The sequence below is a fragment of the Centroberyx affinis genome, unplaced genomic scaffold (assembly GCF_046629955.1).
Source record: "Centroberyx affinis isolate AG114_WGS23_722 - 3 ecotype Tasmania unplaced genomic scaffold, CSIRO-AGI_Caff_v1 ptg000771l_1, whole genome shotgun sequence".
Lineage (NCBI taxonomy): Eukaryota > Metazoa > Chordata > Actinopteri > Beryciformes > Berycidae > Centroberyx > Centroberyx affinis.
The window spans coordinates 48,144-60,188 of record NW_027279379.1 but is presented as its reverse complement, the minus strand read 5'-3'; the positions used below and the strand labels follow the sequence as shown (position 1 = coordinate 60,188).

General features: G+C 42.0%; 1 protein-coding gene across 2 annotated transcripts; it reads left to right on the top strand.

Annotated features, from left to right (window-relative positions):
* Positions 1-451: 451 nt before the first annotated feature.
* Positions 452-9,281, top strand: ppp4r2b (protein phosphatase 4, regulatory subunit 2b). Of its 2 annotated transcripts, XM_071520124.1 has the most exons (10): positions 452-591; positions 1,319-1,400; positions 2,088-2,258; positions 3,846-3,939; positions 4,041-4,078; positions 4,506-4,580; positions 4,731-4,871; positions 4,983-5,290; positions 7,687-7,911; positions 7,966-9,281. In XM_071520124.1, the coding sequence occupies exons 1-10, from the start codon at positions 555-557 to the stop codon at positions 8,067-8,069; spliced, it is 1,275 nt and encodes a 424-aa protein (XP_071376225.1). In that variant the 5' UTR covers positions 452-554; the 3' UTR covers positions 8,070-9,281. The 2 variants fall into 2 exon arrangements, with proteins under 2 accessions (XP_071376225.1, XP_071376223.1); XM_071520122.1 differs by having other exon boundaries at positions 7,687-9,281.
* Positions 9,282-12,045: the final 2,764 nt, after the last annotated feature.

The following is a 12,045-nucleotide window of genomic DNA, read 5'->3' as shown; positions in this document are numbered from 1 at the left end:
TGAAAGGTCAATTGAAAGTTGAATTCGTTTGAAAGAATTTAAACCATTTAAAAATATATAATCTTTTTTTAAATTCACTCCCTGCCGTTCATTAGCCTATGGGATTTTTTTTTCTTTGAATTCATGATCAGTCCGTCGCCTCCAGCACCTGTTGTAGTGACTGTATAGTAGCGTATTTTTAATAAAGACGGTCAAAAGGTGGAATACATCCGCAGATTTTTAAGCGTTTTAAAGTTGGAACAGAGTTTTGAAGAACATGCAAGTAAGTATTACCACTAGCCTACTACCAATAACAATAATTAAAAAAAAAAGATAATAATGATAATAAAGGAAGAAATAGTGGCAATAAAATAAAGCAACAAAATATCTCCGTAAAGTCACGTTCTGTGCTTCCTAGTTGAATTCAGTCTCTCCTGCCTGCTGCTGAACAGGCAGTGACCTCACGGCGCCATATTAAAATGCTCCTTCCTCTCTGACGGTGTGATATCGCAGCTAAGCAGCAGCTAGCCGCCAGTCTGCCTTTTACATCCACAAGACTGACAGAGGGCAACGACATGATGGAAATTGACTCACTTCAAGAAGCGCTCAAAGGTCACTTCAATTTATTTCGACAGTTTTTGAGTTCCTTGAGACCACCTGTTATATGTGGTGGTTACATTATCAAAATGCACGGAGTGTAGCTCGCTAACTAATATCGTTAGCTAGCTAGCTACTTAGTAACTGGCTAATGCTAACGTTACAAGCAGTCTCACGGAAATGGTTAGCTAGCTGTCGAGGCTAGGAAGCTAACAGTAGCTGAAATGTGCTGCTTTCCTTTATCAGTCTTGCCAGACTTAATCTATCTGCCCCCACTATTTGGCAACTCGTCCCTGTTAATCTTCGCTGGAGATTGGGCAATTGGTCAGTATTACCGGCTGTCTGGTTTAATACATATGCTAACAAATCTTAGCCGGCTAAGCCATTTGCTTTAGCTTCTCGTGCTAGGCAGATAGCTACAAATTAATGTAGTTGTAGCTAGCAAGCGAGTTAGCTAAACGGCTATACATCCACTAGCCTGTCACATAGTTATGTAAATAGCTAACGTTAATCGGCCAGTGCGATAGTCTATTAGCCAGATTGTCCACAGAGCTCCTAACAAGCTTAATGTAGTTGGGTATGGATACTCTTCAACGCAGGTGGCCAAAGCATCTTCGCTTCATAACAGAGTTGTTATCTAAACTGCAAGTAGGTTCAGTCAAAGCCCGTCCTTCTCTGGTCAGGCCAGCTAGCTAACCCAAGTATATGTTTACTCACTCGGTGACTTTTTTGCTCTCCTCAGATTTTGATAAGAAAGGAAAGAAGGAGGCCTCTCCTCTTCTGGAGCAGTTTCTATGCCATATTGCCAAGACTGGAGAGACCCTGTAAGTAAAATCCATATAATGTAGCGGAGCTTATTATATTGATATCATGGATTAACCCCCCCCTCCCCCAACACACATGCACATACAAATTTGTTATGATGTTTCTATGGAGATCTGTTAATTGGCTATAAACCATTCATGTTAATTGCAGCTGTGCAATACATTAATGCATTCTCTAGTCTACAGTAAAATTGCTGTCATTTCTCTGAATGGCTTATACAAATAGGATGCCGCTGTAATTGCATTTTCATGTCTTTTTTTTTACAAATACATCCTTTGCATTTGTCTCCTCCAACCATGGTATGCTGTGGCCTAGTTTTGCTGGTTTCTCCAGTACTCTTACAGTGTTTCCTCTGTAATTTTATGCAGCTGTGGTGCTCGGGGGAGGGGGGGCAGGGGGTAATTCTAGTTTTGCCCCATATCTGTCACTGTTTGGGTTATGTTTCAAGTAGAGGTTGTAGTGCTAAAAATGTTTTTTCTATATAGTGTATGTATATATATATATATGTGTGTATGTATTGTGAAATGAAATTTTAATGCTAATTTTAATTTCACATTTCTCTAGCAGTGGTGCTAATTTCTTTGCTGTGGTGACACACCACTGCTAAATGAATATAGAGGAAACACTGCTCCTATGTGCTATGCTCCAGTCCATCGAGTCTTATCCAGCATACCATTTTCCTCTAGGGTTCAGTGGTCTCAGTTTAAGAACTACTTCCTGTTCAAATTGGAGAAAGTGATGGATGACTTCAGAGCCTCAGCGCCTGAGCAAAGAGGCCCCGCAAATCCCAACGTGGAGTCAATTCCATTTGAGGATATGAAGGAGAGGATCCTGAAGATAGTGAAGGGATACAATGGGTAGGTACCCAGCTAAAGCAGTCTGATTCTGTATGATAGTGGCAGGCTGGCCTGATGGTTAGACAGACCATCTGTCACCAAAAAGAAGGTTCAAGCTCCTGTGTCAGCAAACATTTGTTCTGCTGAAGTGTCCTTGAGCAAGTTACTGAGTCCCTATCAGCTCCAGGGGTCGGTGCTCTTTAGCTGACCCTGACCTTTGACCTGCTGGAAGGGGCAAATAAAATTTCCTCTACAGGGATCAATAATGTATAACATAATCATTATTATAGACATACCAGTTTTCCTCCAATAATATGATACTATCGTGAAATGCTATTGTTATTGCAGATTTTGTCATCTTAACACAATAGCACCATCTACTGAAGCTTTTCCATGTGTCCCATATAGTATGGTTAGATCTGGCCCCCTGGCCCAAATGAATACATCATCCAGATATATATCCCAATTAATGAACACAAAAGGCTTATTATAATACACGCAGCTTTGCAACGCATTTCAATTTTGTAAGCGCTTCCTCAGACAGGCAGAGGAATTGATGCACTTATTATTAACTACTTATTATTATTATTGTTATTATTATTATTAGTTAATTTTTGGCACCTATGAAGCATGAATAAATTCTCATATTGAGTACTTAAGATATACTGTATCACACTCTTACTTTGACTGTTCAAAGGTTAGAATTTCTGTCATAAAACTACACTGTGCAGCTTTAAACTGTGTGCACAAATGCACATTATTATATTTTGCCCCAGAATTTTACAGAATCACAAGGAGGATCAGGCTTCAACCAGTGTGAATGAAATTTGTGTGTTTGTATTTAGTTTGTGTTTGTCAAATGGGACTGGGGGAAAGTGGTCTGAATTAACTTGCGTGTGAGCGCTTTGTGAACAATAGTTCTGCACTTGTTAAACCTTAAAAATACCTTGATCTTTTGAACTTTTGTCGTCTATCTATCGCTTATCTACCTTGGGCTTTGAATTCCAGGCTGGTTGTCAGACAGATGCTTTGCTAAATTACACATTACCTCCCTTGCTGACACAAACTTTGAAACATCTTTTACAAATGGGTGCAATATGGGCAAAATGCTGCCATATTTCACTTAGTGCGCCTTGCTTCTTTACAATTTGGCGACGGGTATTGTGATCAACCGCTGCCTTTACAACCTTTTCTCTCTTTCTTTGAGCTACGCAGCTAGCTCTCACACTTCCACACACACAGGCTTCTAGGCACACCCACCAGATCACCGTTCCCTTGAATCCTTAAAGGCACAGTCTTTATGTTCTGTTGGATGGCATTCAGAAAGTAGGTAATTTGTGCAAAATGCTGGTATAGTACCTTTTTAAAAATTTGGTACCGCCCGTGGTACTTACGTAGTACCGGTATACCCTGTTATCCTACTTTACAGTCTGCTGTCACTTTTCCTCTCATTTTAGCGGAGAGCCAAGCCAGAGTACTCGCCACCCGTACCAAATGATAGGATGAAGCAGAATGTTGGGGCTAATTTTTAGAGCAGCAAGAGGGCAATAGACACTAAATGCCTTTCTAAATGACAAATGTTTTCTGTTGCTCTTTTTCTTGTTTCAGAATCCCGTTTACAATCCAGCGCTTGTGCGAGCTGCTCACAGAGCCCAAGAGGAACTACACAGGAACAGATAAGTTCCTCCGAGGGGTGGAGAAGGTAAGTGTTGAGCAGGATGGCCGTTTTTCCATTCTCAAGTTGTCAACCTGCTCAAACTCCAGACCTATGTCACTCAATTGGAAATATTTGTTTCCCTCTAGAATGTAATGGTGGTGAGCTGTGTGCATCCAACCTCAGAGTAAGTATGGTGTCCAAATTAACCTTGTCTCTACTAGAGCTGCAACGATTAATCGATTAGTTGTCAACTATTAAATTAATCGCCAACTATTTTGAGTAATTTTTTAAGAAAAATAAGTCAGAATTCTCTGATTCCAGCTTCTTAAATGTGAATATTTTCTGGTTTCTTTACTCCTCTGACTAAACTGAATATCTTTGGGTTGTGAACAAAACAAGACATTTGAGGACGTCATCTTGGGCTTTGGGAAACACCGATCGCCATTTTTCACCATTTTCTGACATTTTATAGACCAAACAACTAATCGATTAATCGAGAAAATAATCGACAATGAAAATAATCGTTAGTTGCAGCCCTAGTCTCTACTGAACTATAAGAATGGTGTCTGCTGGATTAAGACATTCTGTTTTTTCTGAACTGTCTTGTGCAGGAAAAATGGATGCAGTGGCGTCAATAGAATGAATGGAGTGATGCTTCCAGGGAACACATCCGCTTTTACAGAGAGGTTATACTGGGGACAGATTCAGTCCTTGATCCTAAATTCTATAATGATTAAATTGCATCAGATGGTATTTTTATTCACATAGTTTCTTCTCATAGTTTGCTAATTTGCTTTTTCACTCATTTTGCCTTTATTTTGTTGGCTTTATCTTAGGAAAGTGAATGGCCCAGGAACCCCCCGGCCGCTGAACCGACCAAAGGTGTCTCTGGCCAGCTCACTAGCAGCAAATGGTCTGCCAGACAGTACAGACAACAAAGACCCTATCACAGAGCAAGAAAGTGACAAAGAGTCTGAGTATGTCAGAAGTCATTGCATGATCAAAAATCCATGCTCCATGTCTATCTTACATAAACCAATGCTAATCAGATTTTTATCTCCTCTCGCTATATCTTGTTTTTCTGTCAGTGAGGTTTCGGCATCAGGGGCTACCCTGGGAAGCTCGGTGAAGAACAAGCACCAGGACGAGGACGAGGAGGAGGACATGGAGGCTGAGCAGCATGAGGTGAAGAGACTCAAGTTCAACAAGGACGAGGATGAGGAGGAGGAGGATGATGAGGATGAAGAGGAGGAGCAGGAGGTAGACACACTAAGACCTCTGCACGCTACCTGCCTCTCAAAAGAGGCAGAAGCCATGGTCCAGGAGAACGAGGAGAAAGCCAACGACAGCGAGGAGAATGAAGCCTCCAGCAGTGCTCCCACCGTGGAAGACCAAGGTAGGGTTTTTAAGAAATATTAAGCTAATTGGCAGCATTTTTACCATGGTCCTATGTAGCTCAGTTGGCAGAGCTTGGAATTAGCATTGACAAAGTTAAGGGTTCACTTCCTACTGGGGTCACCTATACGGAAAATGCAGTCACGGTACATGCTTGGAATTAACATTGACAAAGTTAAGGGTTCACTTCCTACTGGGGTCACCTATACGGAAAATGCAGTCACGGTACATTATTACAATTGTCCAACACATTTTGGATAAAATTATGCATCAAATTCAGCTATAAATGATTTGATTAGGGCTGGGTAGCATTTTAAATTTTTCGGTACTGGTTCTGCTACCTTGATTTCAAAACCGATGCCTAATGAATACTTTTTTCGGTACTTTTCATGAGCCAATCGACTTTATTGTAGGGACTAGTTTGCAAAGTGCAAGTGTATGCGGGGTATGCGGAGCTTTAATTTTGAAGTTCAGCTTCCATACAGAAGATAAAGTACACTGGGTAAAGATCTTGGCTAGTACAGAGATGTAGAAAATCAGCCTTTTTCCATACGTTATTGTTTTTACATCATCATTAATACATTGCGGGAGAGCGACAAGACCCACAAACACCATCCAGGTAAGTCAAAGTAACTCTATAAGAGAGACGCATTTTGTAATTAGCCAGTGCGTAGATGTCAGACCCAATGAGAGGCGTAGCTGGCGTAGCATTCCATGGGTCTGACTCGTCGGGCTAGGCTAGGCAATGAAGCTATAAAATTGGGCCCTGCGTATTTAAATCGGTGCAAGCTAGGTAGATTGAAACAGAGACAATCATCAAAATTGGCTCCATTTACCTCAACATGTTTCAGTACTACTGTAGTACCGACCTGATTCCGTTGGTGCCAATAAAAGTACCTATCTTAGTTACCCAGCCCTGTCTTTGACCTAAAGTTATTAAGGCTATATTTCAGTCTCAATTCAGTGCTGAACTGTTACATTTGCCCCTTTCACTTGGATCTTATGCAAATTCCGATAAAGCCTACTGATGTTTGTCTGATGCCTGCATGTAGGTGACTGTGTAGTGGTTGCCTGACTTTCTCTTTTTGTTTGAGAGCTGAACAACTGAGACAAGTCAGATGATTTTGACATTTTCACAAGCAGCCTATCACTTGCAAACTGTGCTATTTCTTCTGCCTACTGCATCATCATCATTGTTGTGATTAGCACATCAGACACATTGCATACGCCAGAAAGAAGTGGAGGTGCTAATCAGGAAAATTTAGTCTAGAAAAAGCTGCATTTTAGGGCATTTACAAACCCATAGTCAGTTTCCTTTGGCTTGAATCAGGGGACATGGTGTGTCTTTGTGGTATTTACACTTTGGTTTGGTGCCGTTTGGTGACAAAAATCAAGTGAAACATAATGTATTATCAAAAACCATTAAAAAGAGTGATAATTTCCTTCATTGGTCAGAAGTTTGATGCGGGAAAGGACTTTCTTGCAGGGTAAAACTTGTCCTTAGCCCATAATTTACAGCTGCTTAATGCACAGTGCTTCCTGTAGTTGGGTGGGACCACGTTGTCACTCCAAACAATGCTCTCCAGGGTTGGTTTGGAAATGCACGGAGACCACCCTCTCAACAAGGTCTTTGTCTGATTGAGTGCATTTTCTGTTTTCTCATATGGCCAAATGAACCAAACTAAAGGGGAAACAACTCCAGGGTTTCAAGTAACTACTCTAAACCAACTAGGTGTGAAAATCTTAACTAAGATGTAGTAATAAATCTTGTGGCTCAAAGCATTAAAAGTAAAGGCCGTAACTTTATTGTAAGAATCCTAATTTCACACTTTTTATTTTATTCCTTTCTTGACATTTTCTCACTATTGGGAGTGTATGTATATAGTACGACAGGATGATGGTTTGAGGCTAAATGATCAAAGCTGAACTCGAAAGAACAGATTCCAGTCTTAAGTTTATGGTTTGGTTGTCTCCATAACTCTCATGGGCTCATGCACTAAGCAGCCCCTTGAAGTTATTTTTCACCATCTAATGGCGAGTGGGCAATCCTCCCATTTTTTTCTTTTCATCAAGACAGTTAAGACTGAGGGGGAAACAGGAGAGAAGGTTCTGGCGGGATTCAGTACTATTTCATTTACAGTGCTCCTTTGAAAGAATGGGGTCGCACTCGACAGTGACGATACGTACAAGCAGTATTTATTCTAAGACAGGCAAAATGTTTTCGCCAGTCCCTTACAAATCAAGGGATTCAGTACTAGACCAGCAGGATTACGACAGTGGTTTCTCGAGGCTAGGACACTGGATGATTTGCAGGCTGACCTGGGCTTTAACCATTCCACCATCTCTGGGCTTGGTGTTTTAGTTTTAACTTGTTTTTCTCCATCCATTTCCCCACAGAGCCGACAAGCAGCACGCAGGCCGAGGTGTCTGCGGGCCCGGGCCAGGAGGCGGAGCACGCCGAGAGGGAGGTGCCATGCGGCTCCCAGGAGGAGGGCAGCGACATGGACCAGACGGAGCAACAGGCCCCCACTGGCGTACTGGAGAGCCCCGAGACCAGCAGGGACAGTGAGGAGAGCAACAGCGACCCAGTCAGCAGCAGCAGTAGCAGCAGCAGCAGTAGCAGTGGTAGCAGCAGTAGCACAGAGGAGAGTGCAGCAGCGGCCCGAGAAGACATAGCCCCCGCTCCCTCCAGCAGTACGACTGAGCCCCCTACAGAGGGCGCTGTGGAAAGTGCCAGCTTGAACACTGGGACCAGTGAGGAGCCCATGGAGCAGGACTAGACTGAAGGCCTCCTGCAGCCATCTGTGACCATAAAACAACTTGTCCTTGAATCCAGCTTGACTGTCACTGGGGACGAGGAGAACTGCACCTCGTACTCAAGATGAACGCCTTGTCTCGCTTTTGGACACTCCTCCAAAATGGCTACCTGGCATTGATGTGGGCATACAAATAAATTTTCATTTGAAGTTTTTTTAAAACTGGAATATTTTATTGTTACTCTTATCCTCTATGATTATTTTTGAATTTCCCTGAAGACTTGTCGGTTTCCAAAGGGATTGGTTTCAGCAGCCTTGGAATTTCTTGAATATAGTTTTTTTTTCTAGATGGGGTTGTTAGGATGCTGTGTTCTGGTTCTTTCACTTTTCCCCATCCACTTCAACCATTTGTACATCTTGACAGAAAAGGTAGAGGTCTAAGTTTTGTACCCCCTAGCCCCAGTGGTTATCAGCTCCACACCATCAGGGTCAGAACAAAGCCACACCAGCCACTAATTATTTATGCAGCTGTTCTGGACATGAATGAGCTACTAACACCATTTCTGTTTTTGACTCAAGCACATCTAAAAATGTTCAGCCCCCCAACACCGAACCACCACTATGTTGTTGCTCAAGTGCCACCACGGCTGTTAAGAAAATTTTATCTTTTTTTTTTTTTATATTAATATTACTTGTCCATTTCCTTGTGAGATGGGAGACATAGAAGTAGTTTTCTCCATTGTGTCTTATATTCTTTTTAACCATCTTTTGCTATGATACACTACCAACCCCACTGAAGAATTCTGACATGCTACCTTGTAGAGGCGTCCTATGTAAAATTATATATTTTGGATGCACAGAACCACCATAATTTATATGATCATTTCAACCTATTTTGGAGTATGTTTTTTGTTCTGTCTGCCAGTTCTAGTTTCCAAAACCAGCTGTAAGTACAAAGATGACTTCCGCTTTCTTTGTATCGTGATGTCACCATGTTGTTTCACAGACCGATATCCAGAGCAGTTACTGGTAACAGTTCTACACCTGTTTCTGCAGCTGTACTTTTTGATATTTAGAATTTTAAATTTCTGTAAAGTAGATTTTTGTAGATTGTAATACAGTATGTGTTCACTGCCTTTGTGAAACCATATATAATTGTATAATTTCTGTGTATACTCTGAATGCATTTGCTTTCAATGCGGTATTCAGAAACAGCAATAAATGTTAACATTTTTATGCGTTGTGGTCTTGCTTATTTGCCCAGGAGGCATCTCATCTATTTACTGAGGTAGCCTTTGAACGTATCAGATCACCTCTTGCATTATGTAATGTCCCTCCTGAATGTCTCTGATTATATTGTCCACATTCATACTTCCATTAATGTAATTGTTCCTGAAAATGTGTCTGAAGCCACTTGGCTAAAATGCTTAAATGCTCATTTGGTTAGCCTGCTTCATGCTGCTACTAGTTTTGATGTGCACAAACAAATTATTTCCCAAAATGTTGACAAGGTACCAACAGTGTAATGGGGCTTTTCAACTGATGTTGTGTGTTGGCAAGCCTCTTGTGCAGAAGCTCACCCATTTTGATGGGCTTGTGTATTTGACTAAATCCATTTTGGGCACCTTGTCCTCCCATGAGAACCAAAACGTACTGAGGATCCAACCTTTTCAGACTAAATATACAGATCTTCTCATGTTGCCATGTCTCGACACCGAGGCCCTGAAAGGTGCTGTTGAAGGTCGGCTTACAAGACTGTCTACTACTGCTTGGCTGCTGAAATTTGCCCAGGCTCTCTGAGGAAATAAAAAGTGGATTGCATAAATCCAAGCAGCCTTCAGCAGGAGGCACTATTTAAACTGTAGTCTTTGAAGACTTGTCTCCAGGGAAATAAATGCCAGGTCAACAGGGGAATTAAAAGCAGCTCAGCATCAAATGAATCTTAATTTGATCCCAGCTTCATGAATGACAGAGGATATTATGGGGAGAGTAGGCACACTGGTGGTGACTTAAGTTTCACGCTGGCATCAGTGGTCAGTTGACTCAATATCCTCTTTATACGCTCAATACGACTTAGAGAGTTTACACTGGATCTGATGTACTCCTGAATTTACCTGTCATTTCTTGTGTACTGTGGAGTTCTACTGCCCAAGTACCATTTACAAGTGTGAAATTGCAAGATGCGCTGTTGTTTACACACTGCTGGGCTGTTGCTTTGTGCTCTACGTTACTTCTGAGTCGTCTTCCATGCCTTGAGCCTCGGGGAGCCGGATTCATTAGTTGGGGATAAATTCTAGAAAGGTAAATATCTAAGAAGTTCTATTGTCAGATCTACACTGAGAAAAGCTTATTACCCTCTGGCCTCCCCGAGAAACAAAAAACACCGCCAAGAAAACACTGAAAGCGCAGCACACCTCTTTATTACATGCCAAATTTCTGCATTTTTTTGATTGTGATACTCAACAAGGGAGCATGAAGTAGAGCAATCAACAAGGAAGGGGATTTTTTTTTTTTATGTTAGTGTTTTTACTGTCAAATGATTAACTGGTGTTTCTGCATCCTCTAAATTTGGTTGTAAAAAGCTGTGGATTTTTGTTTTTGGCACAGTGTTGTAAATCATGCTGGGATGAAATCGAAATTCATCTGGTCACTAATCGCATACCGCAATACTGTCACACATGACATCGTTATCTCATGGTCGCAGATGTGTTTAAAGCTGTTCTCATTTGAAACATGCTTGGCGTTAAGGCGTTTGAATCTGCTGATGCTGATGTTTTTTGAAAGATATTTAGTGGAGCCTTTGTACAGTTCCCTTATTTGTTTTTACATGTACTGAGAACCTTTTCCAAGCTTTACATTCTTTGTCACACTGCCTGTATGCCTCGTTTATTCTACTTCAGCGGCTCCCAAATGTTTTCATAGCAAGGACCCCCCATGTAGATTTGCATTAGACCACTGGGCCCACCATTTGACAAGATTGTACATATTTTTCCCTAAGGAACGTAATCTGAGAAGACTGTTGTTAGATATGGCTTGGTACATAATTATAATAGTCTTTACTGAGGCTGGGGTGATAACTGCAGTGAGGAGAGTGAAACCTTTGATCAAAATAGCCAGTAAAATAACTATGAAATGAAACTCTCCCTCATTTCGCTGGTGACCCCCCTGGAGCCCCCTCAAGGGCCCCTAGTGGCCCCTGGACCCCACTTTGAAAACCGCTGTTTGTAGTTACAGCTCCATAATGTTTGAGTTTCATGCTTCGCCTCCTGACCCAAGAGAGGAGCGTTCAAAAGGAGCAGAAGTGAAACTTTGCTCGGCGGTAGCGCATAACAAATCAAACTAATTGTTCTTTCTTTCCTCTTTTCAACCTACCATTATGATGAGCTTGAGGTGACGGCGAAGGCTAATTTCCATAACACTCCCGAGTCATCATGCTACCAAGAAAGACAATTAGAAGTTTCAGCCAGAACTTGCTGGAGCACTTAAGCGTTCAGCACACACGGTGATGCTTATTTCAGATTTCATTGACGGCGTTTGGGACATTTATGCAAATGGAAAACACACGGAGAGTGCTAAAGTTGTGAGCGGGGGGAACACTCTGAAGCAGTTGGAGAGGATTGAAAGTTCACAGATGGAGCACAGTGTCTAGACTCCGGCGGTGGAGCAACAGCAGCAGCATCACCAATAGGCATGTCCTCTCTGCCGGGGTCAGGCACCACCACGCGCAATCTCCATGTCATCCAATAGAGGGTACTGTTTAGTTTCCAAGCCAGACCTAACATGCCTCGTCTGCCCCTGAAATCAGAATGCAGACTGAGTTTCCCCCGCTGCTCCTGGTGAGCGGAGGCTGTGACACATTCAGCACATCACCCCATACGCTCCTCCAAAACTCCTCTAAAACCACAGACAGACATCATGACCTCCTCAGGCTACATCCACTCCACCGACTAGAGGAACTCCTCTCATTTTCATTTCTTTGGGAAAGGAACTTTAATCCGGA

Coding starts and splice junctions, on each gene's coding strand:
- ppp4r2b (XM_071520122.1), top strand. CDS start 555: ATGATGGAAATTGACTCACTTCAAGAAGCGCTCAAAG. Junction 3,940..4,040: donor TCCTCCGAGGGGTGGAGAAG/GTAAGTGTTGAG, acceptor GTTTCCCTCTAG/AATGTAATGGTGGTGAGCTG. Junction 5,291..7,686: donor TCCCACCGTGGAAGACCAAG/GTAGGGTTTTTA, acceptor ATTTCCCCACAG/AGCCGACAAGCAGCACGCAG.